The 24,288-nt window shown below is 49.3% G+C and overlaps 1 protein-coding gene across 3 annotated transcripts in view; it reads left to right on the top strand.

Annotated features, from left to right (window-relative positions):
* B3GAT1 (beta-1,3-glucuronyltransferase 1) overlaps positions 1–24,288 on the top strand; it is a 404,607-nt gene that overhangs the window by 301,941 nt on the left and 78,378 nt on the right. For all 3 annotated transcript variants that reach the window (XM_069614106.1, XM_069614105.1, XM_069614107.1), the window contains one exon: positions 6,296–6,592. In XM_069614106.1, the coding sequence (XP_069470207.1) occupies positions 6,296–6,592 (297 nt within the window). The remainder of the gene's footprint in view (positions 1–6,295; positions 6,593–24,288) is intronic.

A 24,288-nucleotide genomic window follows, 5' to 3' on the forward strand; every position in this document is an offset into this window, starting at 1 on the left:
TCACGGTGGCCTCTGAGTTGACTAGGAAGCAGAAGTGTTTACCACCTATCTCCACGGGTATCCTGGGTCCTTCTCGGGCTTCTCTTTCATCCATGATAAGATTGACGTGTTCGTCTTGAGTGTATTGGTCGTACTGGTCACTTTCATAGTCGAACCCCTGCTGCTCTATTCCGTAGTAGTTCTGGTGTGATGGTGGTCTGTCGTATTCTTCTCTGATGCGTGAGATCTAGTCATGTGTCACGTTATCATGTGTGTCAGCGTCTGGGTAGATGTCTTCGACCACCCTGACGTATCGTCTTGGGTTTTGCTGGTGTGGACGCATTTGATGTGACTGCACTTGTGGGTTCCTGTTGTATGTCTTGTATTTCAGCGTCGCAGGCACTCGTGGTGTAGGAAAAGGTCTGACTTCTCTGCAGACTAACTGGAAATGGCCTTCCCTGCCGCAATTCCCACATCTTTGGGAGAGTGCGGGACAGGTCCCTGCGTGGGGAAAAGCCATCCCACATCGGTAGCATTGTCGTTGTGTTCTTGGAGTTGCCATGTAGTTGCTACTGGAGGGTTTGTCAGTTGTTCTTGTGTTGCTTGGTTGTATTGCTGCTATTGTTTCACTCTTGTCCTGTTTAGCCGAGGTGATGCCCGCTACCTGCGTTACCTGCTTGTCCACCCTTTCGAGAATTCTGGCCATTTCATTGAGCTCTTTAATGGTGAGTGGCTTCTTGAGGAGCTGCTTTTTGAGGGTTTGAGACACTCACTACCTCAATGACTTGTAGGCGGATGGCCTCATCGAGTGAGAAGACATGGAATTGACAGTGTGCACCTTTTATTCGTAGGCGAGTGATGAATTCATACACTGTTTCATCAATTCTTTGGGTACATTGATTAAACATGTACCTTTCGTAGTCCCTATTGGGCTCGATCACTAGCCTCTTGTTCAAAGCTGTGATCAGTGCTGGAAATCAGGGTGTTCAGCAGCTGGGATGGTCTTAATGAGTATTTTGACTTTGTTTCCCGCCAGATTGAGGAACATGCTGCATAGTCTTGGTGAATTTTCTTTGCCTGCAGCTGCGATGAAGGTGTTAAAGTCTTCCAGTCTTCCACCTCGGACCTTTGTCAGCCTGTGGAGTCATGGAGAAAGGGGGTGCTATGCGCCAGGCGGTGGCAGTAGTATTCCCTACGGGGGCCGGAGGAGCTGGAGCTTGTTGAACTGGTGCAGAGCTCATTGTGGTTTTGTCTAGGTGGGGTGGTAGTCGCACTAGTGCTGAGGACGGACGTTGTCACGTTTGTGAGGCTGTGGCTCGATGGCAGCGCAAGTGTATGAGTCTTCTCACAGCAGGGTGTGCATGTAGCACAGTGGCAGGCTTTTGTGCATGGCTCCAACGTGTGTCCTGTCAGGAGGTCACGGTTGGCCAAGGACACTTTTAGGCTTTCCTGCACTCTTTGCCACGCGGTCTCTTTCAGGGAAGGAGGAGGTTGGCAGCGTGTTGTAACCGCTGGCAGATTGCCAGGCGGCCTCTTTCAGGGAAGGAGGAGGTTGGCAGCGTGTTGTAACCACTGGCAGATTGCCAGGCGGCCTCCTTCAGGGAAGGAGGAGGTTGGCAGCGTGTTGCTGTAGTCCCCGCCGGCACGCGTGGACTCTTTGCGGTCGCGGGAGATGGAGCAGGAAGGCTGGGCCTGGGACCAGGCGCTCTTCGGAGCCGGCTGGCTGGGATCAGCTGGCTGGATGCACTAGAGCGGGATCGCTTGTGCGGAAAGGAGGAGGAGGAGGAGGAGGAGAGGAGGAGGAGGAGGAGCTCGGCGGTCTGGAAACAGACTCGTCGCCAGTTGTTAGGCATCTGCAGCCTAACAGAATAAGGAAGACACGCCAAGTACTTTGTACACGTCTTCTTTATTCACGGTACATACAGGAAGTGCCCTTTCCCACCCCTTCTTCCTCGTCCCGCGCCCTGCGTCATGACCCCCCTGGTCTGGCCCACGTGAATCTGTCTCTCCCTTAACGAGGCAGCAGCCTTGCAACAGGCCTCTCATTCGCTTTGCTCCCTCCCTCCCCCAGCCCTTTCTGTCTCTTTCAGCACCTTCTCTCTTCTCCAACTCCCCCTCTTTGCTCTTTCTTCCCGCTCTCCCGCCTCTGTTACCCCCTCTTCTATAACTCCCCTTCTCCTTTGCTCTTCTTTTCCCCTGTTCACCTCTGCGCACCTCCCTCCCTTCCTTTCATCCCTGCTCGGACGTGGGGCGAGCGCAGTTAATCATGCAGGTGTGTTCAGGTGGCAGTTGCGGGTGAGTGTGCCTGAGGATCGGGTGCTGCTGCCTGGCTGCAGTTTCATCAGGTGGTGGGTGATCCGTGGTTTGCAGGGCGTGGTGGATAAACAAGCAGGAGCCACCGCTGCTATTGGCAGCGAGCTCCCGCGTCTCAGGGGTTCTACGTGTAGTCGTGTAAGGGCCCAGGTCTTTGACATGTATGTACAGTGTGCAAGGTCTGCAGACCACTGGCAGGGCATCGCCTTATTAGTACCTCGAGGTTTGCGGGTGTATCGCACGGTCTTCCTACAAACCCTTCCCATACTCCAAGAGGCTGTAAGGACGGCAAGCTGGACGAGGGGCCCCGTGGCTGGCGTGGGGGTGCAGGGGTGGCCTGTGGCCAGGGGGGCTCTTGTGTGCACCTGCTGCAGGGCTTACATCGTGGAGCGGGTAACAGTCCCTGGCTGCCAGGTTCACACCCCTCCCACCCTCCAGACTCTTCACAGCACCCATCCTCCGAAGCGCTACGAAGCCGAATGGAGCATGAACAGGTGGCACGGAGTAGAGAGGGGCCGCAACCCGAGGGGCCCCAAAGCTTGTCACGTGGGCAATCAGCAGACCTCGTGGTAGAAGCTGCATCCTCTCTAAGCTGGGGGTTGAAGAACGAGTCCTCTTCCTACCCTCCAATGTCCAAAAGCAGTTCAAACAAAGGGACCCCCACCAAAGTAAGGGGGCTGTTTTAACCAGAAGGCAGACATTGTTACTAGCCCCCAGTTTCAGACCCTATATTTATGCGAATTGGAATGGAATCCCTTGAGGACATCAGAGCCAAGCAACAGCAAAGGATCCAGGGATCCAGGGATCCAGGCCTGGGGTTGCCAGGCAACGGGCTGGCCCTCACAAGGTTGCTCTCTGCCTCTCCACATGCCCTGTGCCTCTTTCAGGGGGTCCCCCCATTCCTTCCCACCCGCTACTTTGCCTCCCTCCACACATCGACCCCTCCCCCCATGCCCCCTCCCCTTGGCTCCCCTTCTCCACTGACCTCACTTCCCCTTGTCTCCCCTTAGCAGTCTGGATTACGCCATGGCGGAGCGGGGCGCGTTTCTGAGCGTCAGCCTATGGATGGTGCTGTTTTGTGCCTCGGGTCCTGCGCAACCACACTTGGTGAACCCCCATTAACACTGGTGTTAGGGGCATTCGCAAGGGAACTTTGGGAGAAGAGGTCACTGGATGCAGGGTGCAGGCAGTCCTATACTGCACAGCATTCGATAGGAAGAAGGCGAATGTGTCGCTGCTCAATGTTGGCAGCATGTTTGTCCTGTTGGTTGTAGCTGCCGGACAAGCCAGCTCCCAAGGCATTGTGGTTATCCCAGTGCTGCACTTTTTTAAATATAACATTTTATTGGTACTTTAACGTAAGACAGTGCAGACATTTCACAAGATTCATATTACAACAGATCACATGTTAGCTTCGTAGTGCAAATATTCAATAGTCGGGGTGGGTGGGCTCTGGGCAGTGTCTCTGTTTAGTCTGGTAGGGATGGTAGCTCTGCTGCTGTGATGTTTCATGGGTTTGTAGTTATCCTAGCCAGCGAGTAAGTGCTGGCCTGGGGGAGAGGGTTGGGAATTGTTCTGCGAAGTCCATGAATGGGGCCCAGGTGTTCTGAAACCGAGTCATGTTCCCTGCTAGTAGGGCTGTAATCTTCTCTGCAACTACTGTGTCCCAGCATTTCGCCCACCATGGCAGAATTGATGGGCCTGCGGGGTTTTTCCATAGACGGGTTGATGCTATGTTTGCTGCCGTTAAGAGATGTGTGCACAGGTGGGCCAAATATCCAGTAAAGGGGAGTTTGTTGTCTCCTGTGTCCCCCAGCAATACTATCCGTGGGTTCCAGGGGATGGTGAGGTCGGTGATTACTTTTATGTGGTTCAGAACTTCTCTCCAGTATGTCGCTGCTTGTGGGCATGTCCATAACAGGTGAAATAGAGTTCCTTCGGTTTTGCATCCCCTCCAGCAGTAGCCCTGTAGCAGATCTTATATCCGCCTTCTCTGTTGGTGATGCATTGAGTGCTTTTATGGTTCCTTGTCCATATCTTGTTCCAGGTACTCTCATCTATTGGTCGCCCCGGATCTCTTTCCCAGTTGGTCATATATTTTTCTTTGATTGTAGCATCGTGTTTATCCAGGAGCCGGTATAGTGTGGATATTTTCCCTTTAGGTGGAGCTGTTGTCAGTGTGCGTTCTAGCGCCGTTAGGTCTCTGGAGCCCTTCTCCTTGACGGTTCTTTGTGATAGCCAGTGTCTTTTCTGGGAGTATCTGAATCTTTCGGCTTCTGGGACCTTGAATTTGGTTTTTCACTCCTCAAATGTCAGTGTATTGCCTCCCACTAGCAAGTCTGAGATTGTTCGGAGTCCCCCCGATTGCCATGCGGTGAAGCTCACAGGCTGGAGGTCTGGGGAGAAGTCTGGGTTGCCCCATATCGGGGTTTAGGGGGCCTATGACACCTGTGCAACCCCATTTTCGTGCTGCTGCTTTCCAGTTCGATATTGTGTTGTGCGTTGCTTTCAGTGGTCCTGTGTTTGGCTGGTTTCTTGGTATCCGCACGTGTGGGAGGTCTTCTAGTGGGGATTTGCACCATGCTCTTTCTATTTGTGTCCAGTATGGGGGGGGGTCTGTCTTTTGAGACCATGTGAATGCTGGAGCTAGTTGAGCTGCTCGTTTGTACCTGGTGATCTCCGGAACTCCCAGCTCACCTGTATTTCGGCCTCGGGTCATTATTCATTTCGCTATTCGGGCTCTCTTCCCACCCCATATACATTTCAATACAGCTCATTGTAGGCCTTTGAGTTCGCTCTCTGGGATGTGGGTTGGTCACTACTGTGCAATGGGTGATTAGTCTTGGGACCATGTTCATTTTCGTTGCAGCTGTTCTGCCCAGCCATGATATTTCTAGCTGGAACCAGTGTGTTAGGTCTTTTTTCAGTTCTTTAAATAGTTGTGGCAAGTTGCTCTGGTATATCTGGGTGTGGTTTTAGGGATGTGTACTCCCAAGTAATGGATCGAGTCTTCGGCCCAGGGAATAGGACATTTGGAAGAGAGCTCTTCCTTCTGTTTCTTTGCAATGTTGATTGTTAGCACGGCCGATTCATCATAGTTCACTCTGAATCCTGATGCTTTTCCAAATGCTTCAAGCTCTTCTCTTATAGGAGGTAGTCGGGCATGTGAGTGTTAGGAGGACGTCATCGGCATATAGCGCCACGTTATATTCCCGGCCCCCCACCGAGATGCCATGTATGTCTGGGTTTTGCCTGATTCTTCTGGTGAAGGCATCCATGGATTGTGGGAACACCACGGGGGAGAGCGGACATCCCTGCCGGATACCCCGGTTGATGGCTATGCCTTCGGATCTGTGCCCATTTATTCTTAGTTGGGTTGTAGGTGATTGGTAGTTTGCCATTATCCAGGTTATGAATCTGTGTCCGAATCCCATGTGTTCGAGGGTGTTCTTGATGTGAGCCCAGTCCACTAGGCCGAACGCCTTGTGTGCGTCTAAGGATATGACCATGAGTTCCTCCCTCTGACGATTGGCGCTCTCTATTAGGTCTAGTGTTCTCCTGATATTGTCGAACGTGCTTCTCTCAGGGATGAATCCAGTCTGGTCCCTGTCTATCTGGTCTGGTAGCACTTTCCCTAGTCTGGCGGCCAGGACTTTGGAGAATATCTTCCCATCCAGGTTCATGAGGGTTATCGGTCTGTATGCTGTTACCGGTTTTGGCCTTTCCCTTGTTTGTGGACCAGTATCGTGAGCGATTCGCACATGGACTTGGTGACCTTCCGAGATTCTTGACTTGCGTTGAACACTGAGTTGTGGTGCCAGTATCTGCAGGAATGATTTATAGAATTTGGTGTGAGCCCGTCTGGGCCTGGGGCGGTGTTCTTTAGGGTTTTAATGGCTTCCCCGACTTCTTCGGATGTTATGGGGGCTTTGAGGGATTCAAGCTGCTGTTAGTGCTGCACTTTTAATGATGCACTGAACATGTTTTTTATTATTCTACACAGATGCGCACAACAAGAAAGGTGTCTGTGTGGCCGGTGGCATTCGTGGGGGGCCTACGCTACGAGTCTCCAAAGGTGAACGCAGCAGGGAAGGTGTTTGGATGGAAGACCGTCTTCGACCCTCACCGACCGTTTGCCATCGACATGGCTGGCTTCGCCGTCAACCTGCGGCTCATCCTTCAACGGCCTCAAGCGTACTTCAAACTGCGCGGTGTCAAGGGTGGCTACCAGGAAAGCAGCCTCCTCCGGGAACTGGTGACTTTGAACGACCTGGAGCCCAAAGCTGCCAACTGCACAAAGGTAATCCATGGAGTCAGGTACTCTCTTACGCATGGCTTCCAACTCAACCTTCTCTGCTCTACCATTGGTGTCATCCACACAAGTAGCGCCAAAACACAGACCCCCTCACCAAACCCAAGTGGGATCCACCTGATCCCAAACATCAAACATCCTGCTGTGTGCCTCAGTGCACAAGGACACACGTGGATCTGCATCCTGCTGGGTGCCTCAGTGCACAAGCACACGTGTGGATCTGCATCCTGCTGTGTGCCTCGATGCCCAAGGACATGCGTGGATCTGCAACCTACTGGGCACCTCGCGTGCCCTTGTGCACCGTGGATCTGCATCCTGCTGTGCGCCTCAGTGCACAAGCACACGTGTGGATCTGCATCCTGCTGTGTGCCTCGGTGCCCAAGGACATGCGTGGATCTGCATCCTACTGGGCACCTTGCGTGCCCTTGTTCACCGTGGATCTGCATCCTGCTGTGCGCCTCGGTGCACAAGGACACGCGTGGATCTGCATCCTGCTGTGCGCCTCGGTGCACAAGGACACGCGTGGATCTGCATCCTGCTGTACGCCTCGGTGCACAAGGACACGCGTGGATCTGCATCCTGCTGTACGCCTCGGTGCACAAGGACACGCGTGGATCTGCATCCTGCTGTACGCCTCGGTGCATAAGGACACGCGTGGATCTGCATCCTGCTGTGTGCCTCGGTGCACAAGGACATGCGTGGATCTGGTTTGAAGGCTGACACTGTCACTGTCCAGAAAAATGACCGGGTGTTGCCTTAGTAGGTAGTACTTACCTAGTCCTGGATTCAGATCCTTGTCCCATTCTCTGGCGATGATCCTATGTTGCCCTATTATATTTTCTAACCTCATTTTGTGACTCATACTTTTCCATAAGCAGTCAACATTTTCTAGAAGTGAAGAACAGGAAAACATGCTTGGCGAAATAATTAAACTCATGACTAGAGAACAGAATACATATGACCAGAAAGGCTGTACTGCGGCCAGGGCTCACGCTGCTCTACAGTACAGGCATGACAGGTGTGCAATGACACAGGACTAGCATGTGTGCGGGGAGAGGCTGGAAACAGAAAAGCAGGCAGGGCTGGGCTGGCTATAGAAAAACGAATTCTACATCAAACCCCGGCTGCATAAAGTACTCTGCAAAAACTCAGAAACGAATGTAAAAATGAAGCAATTAGCCGGCGAGCAGAGGACTTGCAAATGTCCAAGAGGCAATTATCTAGAAGTTTGAGCACTTGGAGAATTAACACTAGAACAGATGGGAGACGTGTGGTAATAGAAAGGCCCTGGTGAAAGCTCCCTGCACAAAGGACTTCATGAAACATATTGGCATCTTGTGCGCAATGTGAAACCTTTAAAAAAAAACAAGGATTGGATTACTAAATGTTAAATTATGTAAAACAGGATAGCAGGGTCCACGTTTAGAAAAAACATCTAAATACATAGCAAGGGGATCACCTTCAGATGACAGAATAGAACAGGAAACACGTAGCCCTTGGATGGCCAATGATTCTTCAGTTTATGAGATCCAAGATTACAGTTCACAAATAAAGTTAAGCAACACATAACAGTGGTATAAAAAAAGAAACCACCATATTTTCAAGAAGGCGGAAATAACGCAGGGTGCAGAGCTATATCAGGAAGTCAAGAATGGCCCCCATTTTGGCTTACTGCACAAAAACCCAGACTCATTTAAAGTGGAAAAGGTCGCTTTAATGTGACAGGCCAAAGCTTACAATTAAACGCTTACCTGGCTCCATGGCCTTACAGACTAACAAAATATTTTAAACAAACAATTACATAATTAAACATTTTCATTTTCCTCAACAATTAAATAATTAAATAAATCCACTTCCTCCCTAACTATCCCGTGGACCCTACCGTCTCCTTACCCCTTCTCCAGGCGTCCCGCTTTCTCGCCATGCCCCTCCAGGCTCAATACCTGTTCCCCCGGGGTGACCTGCTTGTGCAAACAGCACCACCCCATCCTTTCCCGCGCCATTCCCCCATTGTGCTTCCCTCCCCCCACATCTAAAGGCGCCATGCCCCCGGCACCAGAAAAACCCTCCCCCGAGGTGTTCTTTCTGCCCCACCCCCCCAACCACTATCCTTTATTTCCAACTCTTCAACCAATCTCCCAGCCAACAGCACAAGTCCGCCAAATAGTGATTGTTCCCATAAACCGACAAATGCACCCCATCCTCCCTAAAGATCATAAAACCTTCATACACTATTTCCTTATGGTCCAAACCTGTACCGCCACCGATGCACAAAACTTAACCATCTCTCTGTTTACCCCTTCCTTGCCCGCTCGATCGCTCCCTCATTTCTCGCTCCTCTCCACTCCGCGGCAACTACTTAGTCCCCCCTACAGATGCTTGAGGCACACTTCTCGGACCCATAACAAAAACCCTTTTATTTTCCTAAGAAGAGCCACACCCATATCCCTTAACGGATCATTTTCCCCAGCAGAAATAATCACCCTATCTGGAGGCCCATAGCTTTCCCTCAACCCAGCCACATGGGAAGCAACTGATCCCAGCGCAGCCCCCCAAAACTGGACCATCTTACCACAACATCTTTCTAGCTGCAACCCAGTTGCCTGCCAACAACCCTTTTCTCAGCTTCTTTCCCCACCCACTTAACCATAGCATGACCCACAAACCAGATTTTTTGACGTCTGGCCCGGCCTCCTAGCAGCATCTGAAAAAGAAATTACAAAATCACTTACAAATCAACAGCATCCTACTAAATGCAACACTCCTGCTACCTACTTAAAAATTCTTTAAAAAATCCCGTTTGCCCCGGTCCTGACATACCCTTTGTTACTCCCTTACTTCCAGCGTCCCAAACCTTTTCACCTACTCCTCTGCAACGCCCAGCCCGCTACCTTCAGATGCTGCACCCCTCCTAAATGAATGAGTTCCAACCTCCGAACCTTTCCCACACCACTAGTAACACCTTCCTCAGGAACCTATCCTTCCTGGCCATCTCCTTATCCCTCTCCGGAAACACCCCCGGTCTTCCCCTACCTGTCCCCCTATATTTCGCACCTTTCACCTAACCTTTAAACAATACACCTAATCCCACTTAGACCCCCTTTCTCCTCTAACCTATTATCCTCCTGCTCACACTTGGCCCCCAGCTTTACTCACCTTACTAATATGGCGCTGCGTTGCCCACCATGCACCGGGGGCCCACATGCTCACTCGTCCATGCAGGCCCTTTTCTTTATTACTCCTTTTCGCCACTGCACCAGGGGCCAAACCTGCGCCCCCGTCCATGCAGTCCATTTCATATAACTAATCTTCAAGCTCCTTGCGTCCATTACCCCGTTTCCCACCTGCACCAGGGGCCCTAGTGCACCCCCGTCCATGCATGCCCTTTTTCTGCCTTACTCCTCTCCACCGCTGCACCAGGGGCCAAACCTGCACCCCCGTCCATGCAGTCCATTCCATATAAATTCCTCTTCCAGAACCTTGCTTCGTTGCTCCATTTTTCCCCCAGCTGCACCAGGGGCCCTAGTGCACCCCCGTCCATGCAGCCCCATCTCATCACCTCCCCCTGCTGCACCAGAGGCGCTCCCGCACCCCCGTCCATGCAGCCTAAAGCTTACTCACCTTGTCGTGCGGCAAGCGTGAGGGCTTCGCCACCGTCATCCATGCCCTCCAAACAACGGCCACCACCCCTTAACAGTTTCCACAGTTACATCCCCCCTGCGGCCCTCCCCTGCCCTACCTAAGCATCTTCCTTCTCACCCTTCTCCTACCTCCTTTGGATCCCCCCAAAACCTCATCAAACCTTGTGCCCCCCTCCTTTTCCGATAAACTGAGCCCGACCTACCAGAACACCCCAATTTACCTGGCATGTGATCCTTCCCCCCCACCTCCTTGCCCTGCTCCTCACCATGACCCACTGTCCCCTGACTGAAAGCAATCTGTAACCGGATGCCGACCTGCACAACTGCTGCACTCGTGTTTAAATTTGAACATCCACCTCGTGCAGCCTTCTTTATTGAACGCCCAACATGCTGCTGAGGGCTGACCCCTGCCTCCTACCCCCGCCCCTTCCGGGGCGGGGTGACCAGAAAGGGCCGGTAAGGCACGGGTAAACCGCTTGCCGTGTGTACCGTTGGAGCTGTCCTCGTCGGCGCCATCCATTGCAACCAGAGATCCATTTCTATCTCCCCCCAAACCGCCTGACTGTCCTCCGCCAACCTTGTTCTAAACTCCTCGTCATACCGCACCCAAGCGAAGCCCCCAAAACTCGGAAATGCCTTCCTAACTACATCCATATATTTCAGTAGAGCCACGCATCGCTCCGGGAATTTCTCACAATATACGCTGGCGTAAATGATAAATGCTGACGTCCAATTCTCAATAGTCACTGGGACCCTTGTGCGTGAAGCTAGTTCCCTCTCTTCTTCCTTAGACCCCTCCTTTGCTCTCACTTCCCTATGGAGCAGCTTAAAAACATCTACAAATTCCCCCGCCTGAATCTTCTCCCTGGTCGCTGCCATTAAGTGCACCCCCAAAGGTTTTGTGATACCCATGTATGGCAGTTTTTTCTCCTTTCCTTTCACTTCTACCTCTTTTTCTTTTGCAACCTGTACCTCGAGCGCCAATGGCTCCACCACCTTGTCCGTTTGAACCTCTACTGAGCAATTGCCCTTCTCATCCGCCAAGGCTCCAATGACCTTTACACCAACCTCTTTCCTTACCCCTTGCAGACCAGACCCTTCATTTCCCGTCCCCATTCTCGTGTCCCCTCTATGCCATGCAGATGACCATTCCCTCTCCCGCTCACCTCTTTCCACACAGCCCGTCTGCGGTCTGGCGTCCACTCCGATGCTCCTCATCTCTTTTCTTAACGGGCTCCTACGGGGACAAAACATGTCAGCAGTCTCACCCAGCCAATTGTTCCCCCGACCTCTTGCCATCCGACCGCCCTGCACCTGTCTTTCCCAGTCCCACCTCAAACCTTTCTCTCCTCCCCCTTCTCCTTACAGTCCTATAGCCTTCTTCCTCCCACTGCCCCACATAATCCTCCAATCCAGCTTCATCACCCCTTAAATACCATTGTGGATGCGAGCTCATGCTTGAGTTGAGTTGGTCTTCCTCTTGCGAGCCCCGGGCGTCCTCCCCGCCACTCCTTTGACGTCTTCTCAGCGGGGCCGCAGAAACCCCTGCCTGGTCCTATTCTCTCGGGCGAGGTGTGCAGTCCTCCACCCTGTAATCCTCCTCGCTAGGGGCTGTGCTGCACCCTCTAGGCTCTCCTTGCGCCGACCGAGGAGGGGCCGTTCTTAAACTCTCTCCCTCCTTTTGAACAGCAGGGGCTGCGCAGCACCCTCCGCCCTCACTCCTCCTAACCGGGAGGGCCGTTCCGCACCCTTCCCTAACCTCAATTGATGGGGACCTCTCCTCCTACCACCTGCACTCTTCTGCAGGTATTTACCCCCTTTTCCCCTTTGCCCTGTCACCCCACATTGTGCCCCATCACCGCCCCCACCGTGGCTCCCTTGACCCACCCCTTCTTGAGCACTCCTCACATCCCCTAACTCCCCCTGGTTATTATTAACTCCCTCCCCTCTGCCTCCCCACCCGAAATCATTACTCCCCTCGACGCTCTCCTGTCAATCTCCCTCCTCGTCTTCCTGCCCCTGGATTCCCACACCTCCCCTCTCCCCGCCACGGGGGTGCAAGCCACCAACTGCCGCGAGAGCCCCATCTGCCGCTGCTCTACGCTGCGGCCTACCCCCGCCTACCTCCCCCTACCCTGTGACTTCCACTACCGCCCCTTCCAATTGGGCCTTAGATGCCCTGCTAATGATTTCCAGGGCCTCCCTCAGAGCCCTAGCATCCACCAGACCCTTCTTACTGGCTCTCCGACCCAGCATTGGGCACCAATAATCTGGATGTGCACCAGAAATATGCCCCTTGCAGCTCAACTAGCTAAGCCCCCTATCCGTGGACCAATACCCCTAGCCTGGGCAAACCAACAACGAAAATTGGGCTATAAAATTAATATCCCTGAAAAACTGAATTAAAGTCTATAACTTCCAGATAAAATATAGAAATAATTATAAACCTAACACCGGTGCGCACACGCACCTTTGACTCTCTCTACTGACTTGAACTTCAGTTCCCAAGGGCGTTCAACCTACCAGCGCATTACAGACCATACCCCTGGTACATAAGGCGCTATATAAATGCAAAGTAACATAACATAACCATTTTATTTTACAATTTTTTTAATTTTTTAAAAAATGTTTTAATTACCCCCACCTGAAAATAGCCCCTACCCTAAAAAGCCCCCTCCCCTAACTCCTAACCTACCACAAGGGAAAAAACACAAAAAAAAAAAAAAAAACAGGAGCCCACGTTACCAAGGGGCTGAAAAACGAGATTAATACACTGCCCCCTAGCGGCTCGCGGCCGCATAGCACTAGTACAGAAATTAAAGCGGACCCTTTAAGGGAACTGCAGTGCCCCCTTTACACGGGCGAATGCTACCGTGCACACAATGCGCGTAGCAAACTGACAAGCTGGGTGAAATATGGCCGTACCCTGGAGGGGCTGGCTGATCCCAGGCAGCTAGGGACAGCGCTGCCAGGTGGCCACAGGGCACGGGCCAGAAAATTCCTGCAGCTAATAACACAAGCTTTCTCAAATAAAAGCACGCTCTCCTGACCGGACCTACCCGCTTGACAAAACAAAGCTGAATGAACACCCCGCTCCGCAGAGAACAATTTATGGCTAAGATAAGCCAAAGAAAACTCAGGTAAACAGGGGAGGGTGTCTTATATACGGCACCCCTGACTATATGTAATTAAAATAAAATATTATTTTTTTTATTTTATTATAATTACTAATGCCCAACCTTCCACTATGACTAACCCTCAACCCTGCCTCACCTGATCTACCCTAGACACACTAGGCCCTTCTACCTCAGGGAAGGCTCGGGAGCAGGTGACCAGGACATCAATCTCACGTCCCAACCGTCGCCTGCCTCCCGAACCTTCCCTGAGAGCTTAAATACCCCTTAGAGGCGCTCCCCCCCACGGCCAACTCGCTGGCCGTGTGCAGCGCCAAAATACACCCCGGGGGGGAAACGCTTTGCGTTCCCCCTGGGGCCCCCTTTCTGCCCACACAATCTCACCGAGGAACCTTGTACAGAAAGCACCAGATTAAACACCCTGTGAGAGCAGAGCTTGTTCCGTAACTGCTGGTAGCAACTAATTAACTATTAGTAATAAGGATGGATCCACTTCTGGCAGGCAGCCCTTCCCAATCGGGTTGGCAATAGGACTGTGTCTATTACAGTAGATTCATGGACTGTCCAATTGGTGATACTGACCAATCAGTTAGAAGGATATTGGTAAACTACATACTAAACACCCATGGCACTTTTCTTAGCTAGTGTATGTCGCCTTTGGTCCACTACAGGCTGGTAAAGATACCAACCGAAAGAGCTCAGATATAATAAAAAGAACACTAAAAAGCCATTGAGGGCTTGTAGCATACACTTACACATACATACATATATATATATATATATACACACACACATGCGCACACAAACGTTTCGTCTTCAGGAGTAGGATGCATGTTCGTGGAGTAGGAAGCGGGATAGAGCGCATGACCCTAGTAGAAGAGGGCTACTGGAACTGAGCCTACTTGAGGCAGCTCAGTGTTACAAGTAGTCTGTGATTTTGGTGGGATTTCCTTGCTGCACAGCTTGGGGTACAGTAATCAGCACTACGTATCATGTGCCAGGTGGACACCAGGTAGTACTCGCCTGCCCTTCCCATTCTGGCATTATCTGACCTCTGCAGCATGTGTCAGACCGTCCTCCAGAACTCAACCTATTCTCGCTCTCAGGAAACACTTTGTCAGAAGTAAACAGAGCATGGTATCAACAACGGGGGTCCGCCCTGGATGTACATGCCCCACATACCCTCCTGCAACTCATCTAGAAACATACCCGCCCTCAACACTGGATGTTCTTGTCAGCACTCACACAATTCAGGTTTGGCACCTTTCGCCTCCCTCTCCTCCTCTCTCACATGGCTTAGTCACAAGACGCTGCCAAAAGAGCAGAACACCCTACACTAATATCCACCAGAAGTCTTTGCAAAGTCACTAACGGTTTCTGGACATCCCAAAGGTGGGAGACAATGCTATCCAGGACGGTTTATAGTCATTTGGTCGAAAACAAAAATGTCGAAAGTCAAAATGTCGAAAAAAAAGTAGAAAAAAAGTCGAATTTCTTTTTCAATACTTTTTTTTTCGAAATGTTTGGTTCCCCCCCAAACCCCTTTTTTTCTATTTATTTTTATTTTACCCATTTTTTTACTTACCGAAACCCAAAAAATACATATAAATAAAAAAATAATACATTCAACTTTTTTTTTGTTGATATTTTGACTGACCACCATCCAGGACAGAACCTCCTGCTGCCTCTATTCTCTTCAATCCGTGTGAGCTTTGGGATGCCAGTCCTGCCAATGTGAGCTTTCTGATGCCAGCCCTGCCCGTGTGAGCTTTCTGATGCCAGTCCTGCCCGTGTGAGCTTTCTGATGCCAGTCCTGCCCCTGTGAGCTTTCTGATGCCAGTCCTGCCTGTGTGACGTTTCTGAAGCTAGTCCTGCCCGTCTTTACCTCGTAGCCATTGTCCTATTTATCCACTTTCATTCTGGTAACCCGTTCTGTTTGTAGTCATTGATCTTTCTTTTTTTTTATTTTGTTTTATTAGGCTTTCACAAAATCCAGCAACAATCACAGCTGATAAAAACATGAAAAGTGCACAAAATCCACTTCATAATGACAAGGACAGTTTAAGACGAAGAAAGGAGAGGGAACGGGGGAAAAAGCAAAATGCAAAGAGGATAGTATATAAAATAAGTACAAGACCGAGGAAGTAGACAAAACCGAGGGCCAATTCACAAGACATATTCAAGAAAGGTAAATCCATAGGGATATGTCATAAATACACCTGGTTCGTGAAACCTCGTAGTCTTTCATGATCATTTCCCAAAATTTCACAAGAGCAAAGTTGAGTTTGGAGTCCCCCCCCCCACCCATTCAAACCCTCCCACCCGGCCTCTGCATCCATACCATATTGTCTTTTCATTCGTTCAAACAGAATGGTTGTTCGCAGGGTCCTCAGTTTGGGACAAAAGAGGAGCAAATGTTTTAGGGTTTCCTGGCCCGTCTCGCACAGCCAGCAATGGTCGTCCCACTCCCCTTTTCCGTATCTATGGAGGATTTCTTTCGTATGCAAGATGTTCAAACGAAACCTAAGGAGTAGGTCTCTATGTTCCCCATTAGGGAATTTCTTCAAGTATGTCCGAGTCACATCTCTTAATCCTGAAAGCGTGTGCACTTCTGCTTCTGATCCTCTTTCCTCGGCTTCTCGCCACTCGTCCCGCTTTACGATCTTTCCAACCAGGAGAGGATTTTTTTCACAAAGTTTCTGGAGACACTCCCAAGTTTACTAAAATCGCTCGACAGTTGGTTTGCCATACTCTCAATGTTGAATCTTGTTTCCCATGTTGTTTCACCACCAGAACTCCAAAGTAGAGGGGGGGATAACTCTGTAAGGTCATCTTCCTGAATAGTTGAAGCGAATTCCAGACCAATCTGGCGTAAAGCGATAGGAGGCCCATTTCATGTCTGACTATGGGCATGGACTCACAAGCTGGGAGTCTCAGGACTTTTTTCCAAAAGTGACCTTATAGGACCCCCCAGATTTCCCACGCGAGTCCTAGACAAGACTCAGCTGCGTAGGTGAGCGCTGGCACTATCTTCTGGTTATAGAATCTTATGATGGGAACAAGCAAAAACGTACAGCACTTGCGACCAATCATCAGTGCCTGCATTGTTAGATTTATTTCTTTTTTTCTTTAGGCAATTTACCCATGGCGCATCACAGGCACTGGCATTTATAGTTACCCCTAGGTATTTTATGTTCTTGGAGGTGGTAATACGAATTCCATTCAGTAGCCAGCTTTGTTTCTTTCTTTTCTTCCCTTTCAAGTTTTCCAAAACTATGATCTCCGATTTGTTTGCATTTATCTTTAGGTCGTTCAGCCACACATACTTTTGCAGGAGATCAAGATCCTGCTGCAACCCGATTGGGGTGAGATCCAGCAAAACTAGATCGTCTGCGTATAGTTACCACCCCACCGGTGTATCGTTTATCCTGGGGGAGAAAGGCCTGCCCTGGCATAACGTTTCCTTCAGATCTTCTATGAAGAATTTGCCATCGGGCAGCCCTGCTTCAAGCCATCAATTTTGTTAATAATCCCGCTTGGTCGAGCCTTGCTTGCATGGACGTGCCAGTGTATAGGTCTTTTATTGCAGAGAGCAAATCCCTGGGGCACCCTCTAGTTTCTAGTTTTGACCAAAGGGTCTCTCGGATTATACTGTCAAAAGCATGTTCGAAATCTACACATGCTAAGTATAATTTGCTGGTTCCTCTGATCGCTCTCATCTCCAACAAGTTTATTAACAGGAGATTCAAGTTGCATCCAACTTCCTTGACAAAGCCCGTCTGCCGACAGTCGTAGCAACTTGCCTGAGAGGCCCATTCATTTAAACGTTTGAGTAAAAGAGAGGCAAAGAGTTTCCCCAAAACATCTAATAGCTCAATTGGCCGGTAGTCTTTGGAGTTACTTCGATCTCCCTTTTTAAAGATCGTCACCACTACAGCGGTTTTCCATGACATTGGTACTTGGCCTCTTTGCATTATTCTCCTAAATACCGTCAGACAAAAGTCGGCCCAAACCTCTGGGGCAGCTCTCAGCATCTCGTTAGTCAATCCATCAGGGCCCGTGACGCAGGATCTGCTCATCTTCTTTATTTCCTCCTTATCGAATGAGATGTTCCAGTCATACCCTAAGGTGGAGATTGAAATGTCCTCATGTTAGTTGTATGTTTCCCAATAAAGGTCACCCGGCTATTTCCTGAGATCGCGTTAGACTGCAGCGAGAGAGTTGTAGCTCCTTCTTCATTGATGATTTGCCACAGGGTCCTAGAGTTGGTTTCGTTAAGTGCCCGAGCATTTTTTCTGCATTGTTCTGGTGCATTATTGTTTTGTGCGAAATTAGCCCGTTTTTCTGTTTTTGTTTCCTCTTTTTAATTTGGTCATACCTGGCCAAGTGGGGAAAGTTCTTGAGATTCCTTATATCTCTCTGTAGTTGTCTCTTTCGTACGACCACCTCTCTGTCATGAGTGTAGAGATTTAGAAAGTGGTCTGGAGCTCTTATCGGGTTCTTCTCTGAAAGATGAAAGGACGGAATCATATTCAACCCCTGCTTCGTGACTTTTCTGCCACGTCTTTAGATTTTCTGTCAATTGTGGAATCATCTCCGGCTTCAGTCTTAACCTGTGGCTCTGTGGCGTCTTCCCAACACCTCCTCCTTTTGTGTCCAGGGAGTTATTTTCTTCTTATTTCCCACCGTTATAGATAGAATGATCAGGTCATGTTCACTCGGGGTCATAGGGGAGGCGTTTAGATATGTTCGTTCAGTACATAGGTTGCTAGAAACAAAACAAAGAAGTAATCCAGAGTTGCACTAGCAGAACCGTTTCGCCAGGTTGGGGCACCCGGATGATCACCTTGTGTATGGCCATTCAACATTATTAAACCTCTTTGTTCCATTGCCTCCAACCATTCTTTGGTTCTTTTAACCGGGTGACCTTTTTGCCCCGTTTCAGGGCTCACTTCCAGATATTCGTATTTTAGACAATCTATATTCAAGTCCCCACAGAGGATGACAACAGGCTCTACATTCGTAGTGTACGCCAGGCCCAACCTGGATGTTACTGGGTTGACAAAAGAGTTTGAATCAGTTGTACACGTTGAAAAGGTTCATACGTCTCTTTGTCCAAGTTTCCAAATCCACAAAAGATAGAACCAGTATTTGGAAGTGGGGGTTTGGATTAAAGGATTCGATGACTTCAAAGTTTGTTTCATTTCTTACCATTGATAACAACCCTGAGGACGGCCATCCGTGACTTCCTATCAGTGCTTTGTTTTGATACGCTGAGAAGCCCTGTAGCATGGGGCGCTCCGACAACCAAGTTTCTTGTAAGCACAGTATGTCAAGACTAGCTGTAACAGGATACAATTTTCGGAAGAGGTGGATGAAGCATCTGGTGTTCCATGAGCCAATCTTCCAATTTCTAGCGGCCCTCTTCGTCTGGCTCTATGGCTGAGACATTGAAACCAGTGCTCTTGTGACCCAGTCCTATGAAGACTCGTTGTCCAGCTTAGATTTCCTTTCTAATCGTCATTTTCAATTGATTTAGGTTGGTGGTCCTTACTGATTTTGACCAGCTCTTGTTTGTAGCAAGGTTTGCTCTCCCAAGCTTTCTTGAATAGATGAAAAGAATCTAGCAAGACTGCCTTTTCCGTTGGGCAATGTATTGGATCTGAACCTTTCCTGGTCGAATCTTTTCCCTGCCGGCTTGCACCCATAATATTTAATTCTGGAGCGCTCTCGAGTTCCCGCAGCTCAAAGCCCAGTGCAAGCAGATCGTCTCTAGCGTCCGGGAGTAGCGAGATCAGAGAAGCTGATCTAATATAGAGTCCCACTCGATCAGTTTCCTTTTCATTTATAAAGCCGACTATCTTTATGGCCTCGGTATCAATTACCCTGAGTTTCGGGACATGATGGAACAAACACAGGGTTTTTGACCGGTTCAGAATTAGCCCGTCATTTGCATTCAAAATTCTTTCCAGCGCGATTGCGTGACCCAAGGAGCTCGCTGCATTATTTTTTGTTTGTGGGGCAATATTTTTTCTTTGTTGTGTCTCGTGCCCTCCCTGAGGCTCCACTTGTTTTGAATGTATGTCTGGGGGAATGGCAAAATCCTCACCTTGATTTTTTTTCGATCAGCCTATACATTATCTCAATTGGCGTTTTAGCAGAGGCAGACATCGAGCTTGTCACTCTACTTCTACCTTCTGCCAAGGTCAAAAAGGGGCTAGGAGAGCTTGGGGGAATGACCCACACTACTTTTCTGTTCTCGCTAAACTGGTCAGGTTTCTGTATAGATTGAGCCGTTATGTCAGATGTTACAATATTTGCAGATGTCATGTCTGTTGGTAAGTCTTCATCATCTGTAATTTCGTAGGTTGATAATTGCAGTAATATGTCAGCATCTGGGCTCCCGTTGGCTGTAAGTTCGGCTCCAACTGCAGAGCCATCGGTGTCCTTTACCCCTCCTGTACAGGATTTGACGCTCTTTGGTTTATTCTGAGTCGGGTGGGCAGTGTTCAGGAGAGCCTTTCGATTTCTCAAAAAGCTTTGCGATCCACAAGCCCTCCCCTGTTTGGATCTTTGCATATTCTTCAATTTCTTTAGCTGCTCCTTCTTCTTGGATGTATCCTTAGAAGATAAGATGGTTTTGATGCTTTGGTCAAAGATAGAAAAGACGTTGGACTTTTTGGCTGGCAGGTCCCCTCCGGGGGTTACCGTTGCTTGTGCCAAGGCCACTTGGTTAGCCCCTCCCCAGATACCTCCTCCCATTCTCTTTCTTTTTCTGTTTGATTTGTCTTGTGCAAGAGGTCCACCCCAGCGGACTCTAAAGTGGATACTTCTGTTGATGTTTGAAGGGTACTAGGGCAAGATGAAGGATCCTCTTGCGGGGAATCTGATATGCAATCTTCTAAACGTACTACCGGCTCCATGGCGGTACAATTTGATTCACCGGCTCCGTAGGCAGTCCTCTACCGGAGTTACCCACCCGGCTTACAGATGGCCTTCCAGCCATGATTGGGACTGTCAATAATGGGCCTGCTGGATTCTGTGTCTGCTTGTCCCTGTAGGGATCCAGACAACATAGGCACCATACAATATCTCAAACTACTTCCAAAAAGAATTTTCTTGTTCGACCGGGCTTATTAAGTCAATCAAAGACTTTAAAATCACACCTTCTAGCTCTTTTTCACTAAAGCTTTTTCCTTTAATGGCCGTTATAAATGATTCTGCACGTGTCATCTTGGTATACATTACGGCCATCAGGGTGTTAATTCCGTCTAGTTGGCATTTCAATTCTCGTATAACTTTAAATATGGAGTCAGCATGGTGGCGACAGATGAGAGAATGTTAGCTTTTAGATGGTTTGGCCAGTCAGGGGCCGTAAATCCTTCAGATGTTTTAGAAGTTAACATATTTGAATTCGTCAGATGTCGAGTCCTATAGACTTTTTTTTGGCCAGATGTCCTGGACTTCCGGACACTTGATGATTCCGACGGTGAATCGGACTCTGACTCCTCAGTAGAGTTGTCCCACATCATTATAGTAGCTGTACCCTCCGGCAGACACCCCCCCTTAAGCGTCTCTTGATTTGCTGTTTCAGTTTGAGTACCGCGGGCAGCCGGTATGTTATTTGGTGCCTCAAAGATGCCCGGAATCCGGGCCGGTTGCTAGCACTTCTCCTCTGTTTAGCCGGAATCCGAGATTCCAGGGTGTTGTCGTCTTCGGAGTCTCTTTGGGCACAACTCTCTAAGCGCCCATGCAGAGGTACAGGTTCGCTGCATCTTTTGTGAGCCTTGCTGCGAGTAATGAGGAGGATCCGGCGGCTAGACTCCCGTCAGTGAATAATATATTTGGGGGGCTAGTCAGGCCATGACAGCTGTCTAAGGAGGGATTTTTAGCCCCTGTTAGCAGGGGCACCGGGTACGCAGGGGCTTCGGGGCCACCCCCCCTGGCGGAATGAACTCGGGGCTGAGCCCCCCTCCCTCCCTCGGCCACAGAGAAGAGACACAATATGGATGGCTCTTTGTTCCATCCATACAGTGTCTCTCTCTGGCTGCCCGGGGAAAAGCCGGGGAAAAACGATGTTTAGAAATTGTGGGACAGATGCAAAGCAAGAGGCTCTTGCTTTGCATCTGTCCCTCAATTTCTAAAAATCGTTTTTGGTTGGGTATACTTCTACATCTGTGCACCCCGGTGCACAGATGTATAGATACACCCAACCCAAAGCGATTTTTAGAAATGGAGGAACAGATGCAAAGCAAGTCTGTCCCTCAATTTCTAAAAATCCTTTTGGGTTGGGTGTATTTGTACATCTGTGCACCCCTCTTGCGAAGAGGGGTGCGCAGATGTACAGGTACACCCAACCCAAAACGATTTTTAGAAATGGAGGCACAGATGCGAAGCAAGTCTGTCCCTCAATTTCTAAAAATCGTTTTGAGTTGGATGTATTTGTACATCTGTGCACCCCTCTGGGCAACAGGGCTTCTACAATTGTAATACTATGCTTTTGTTGAGGCAGTGTTTTGTTGGGGCTGCTGTACTTTTGATGGGACAACATCAGCACTTCTCAGTTGAGCTACTACACTCTTATTGGCAAGGCCCCAGCACTTCTCTGCAGTTTTATTTATTTAAAGTTTAATTGGTTATTTATTATGCACGTAATAGCCAGAGGTTTCTAGGCGCAGACCGAGGGATCGAACCTGTGTTGCGCGGACCGAGGGATCGAACCTGTGTTGCTCCATGTCGTCTTGTTTCCAAAGTGAGCACGTTGCCCCTTAGCTATCCTCACAAGACTCTGAAGATCTAAAGTACATTTAATGATAGAGAACCAGAACTATTGAGCAAGTCTGATAGCATCTTCATCATCATCATCACAATAACTCAACACTGTTGTGGTTATACAAGAGCTAATATATTTAAAGGGATGGAATACTCAGAATGTAGCAGCACTATTCAATATTAAAGTTCTTAAGCATAGTTAATGTGAAAATACTACACTTCTCACCATTGGGACAGTACTGCCACTTCTCACAGAGGCTTCTACACCTTTTATGGGGCAGCACTGATCCAGCCTACTGGATAGTATCACTTTTAATGGCACTTCTCAATAGGGCTGCGATACCTCAATAGGAAATGACCAACACTACCCGCAGGGAATTGCATACTCCTGATGCCACCGAAGCAGCACTTCCACCCACCACAGCTGCTTTATTTTTAACGGCACAGTGCGTGTACTTCTCAGCCACTCTGCTTTACATTTAAACAGACCGAATTGTCATTTCTCAGCAGGACTGCAACACTATACCATTGTGTTCTGTATGTTGAGTGCTTCTTCACCACCAAAGTGGGTTCATGGCTCTCTCCCAGTGTCTAAATAGTATCTCTGGCTACATTCAATTGCCAACAGGCATGTCCCAAGCTGCCTGCTGTACATAAGCTGCCGCTCAGGATGTTGGAAGCCGCGATGGGGCGGCTCCATGTCATTTCATCGCGGGATGTTTTTTGGTGTTTTTTTTTACCGCAGATTTTTTATTTTTTTATTTTTGGGGGTTACCCCCCAAACATCCCATCCCCTTTAATTTTTGTTATATCCCCGTACACCCACACCCAATTTATATAATTTTTTTAACCCCCCCCCCAAAAAATTCTGTGATTTTTTTCGAAAACAAATCCTCGGTAAAAAAACCCAGCGAAAAAACATCAGGCGATGAAGTGACGTCGTACCGATGGGGCAAGGCATAGAAGGCTCAAGCCTGTAGGATAGCAGAATCAGCAGGGTCTTAAAACATGCTCATTTATTCTGGAGTGAGAGGCCAGGGGGCAAAATGAGCCTGATCCCACATACAGGGGGTTGTTACCCCTTTATCTCTCCTTAATGAAAGAATGAGCTCTCTCAGACACAAGTTATCACCGCTGTACACACAATGAATTAATATGGTATGGATCTCTAGATCGAGAAAACTGGAGTGAGAATTCAAAGTGTTTTAAAAGAAATATAATTGTCTTCCCAGATGGGAGACTGTCTCCATTAATATACATGGGGTCACTGAGAGGACCAAGAGTGAAACTGCACATTCAGTTGTGAGATTACCAGCAACAGTTGATACTATGCTCCAAGGAGTGAGGGCCCACTCAATATATCACACTGTTTAAAGGTCTGAGACCCATCCTGAATGTTTGCCCAAAGAGCCTTGGCGCCAGAGTTTCACACTGAAGAAGTGAGCATGTGATCCGGGGTCTGCAGCCCACACATACGCATGGGATTTCCATGCACCCACTTGCGAGATTTGCACCAAATTAGTGAGATTGTGCTCCAAGGTAGGAGGCACACGCATAGTCTTTGCTCTGAGGTTTGACACACTCACAGGATGGGACGACATTTCATTCTACCATCCTAGTTGTGTTGCTCTGCCTTTTGTGGGCTACAACCTGGATGATTATAGAGGGGTGCCCTAGGGGCAGTGATGGTCTACTGGAATGCAACTGGAAGGCTTAAACCTCCTTCTTACTTGACTTTAGTATAATGCAGTAAATGCTAGCCAATGTTCCCCCTGTTCAGTGCTCACCCCCAGCCCCCTCGCAACAATTTGGCGACAACGTGCAAATGCGATCATGTAACTGCTGGTGATGCCACTTCCTATATTTGGGCACCCCCCCCCGGGAATTTCATAAGTCGGCTCCCCTGCCTGTTAGCAAACCCTGTTGGGGTTTCCTGCCCCGCGCGACCAGAGGTGAATGTATAAGGTGGTCCGGTGTTGGGGGGGTGGTACGAAAAGTCTACAGAATGTAGGAGGACTTCCTTGGTCATCGCTCCCCATCCCTCGGCTGAGTTGGCGAGGTCTTTCGTCATCCTGTGGAGGAGGAGATAGCTGTAGTAACGGAGGCCGCGCCCGGGCGTTTGAAATGCCATTTAAGA

Source organism: Ambystoma mexicanum, chromosome 9, assembly GCF_040938575.1.
Source record: "Ambystoma mexicanum isolate Mex_15411 chromosome 9, UKY_AmexF1_1, whole genome shotgun sequence".
Taxonomy (NCBI): domain Eukaryota; kingdom Metazoa; phylum Chordata; class Amphibia; order Caudata; family Ambystomatidae; genus Ambystoma; species Ambystoma mexicanum.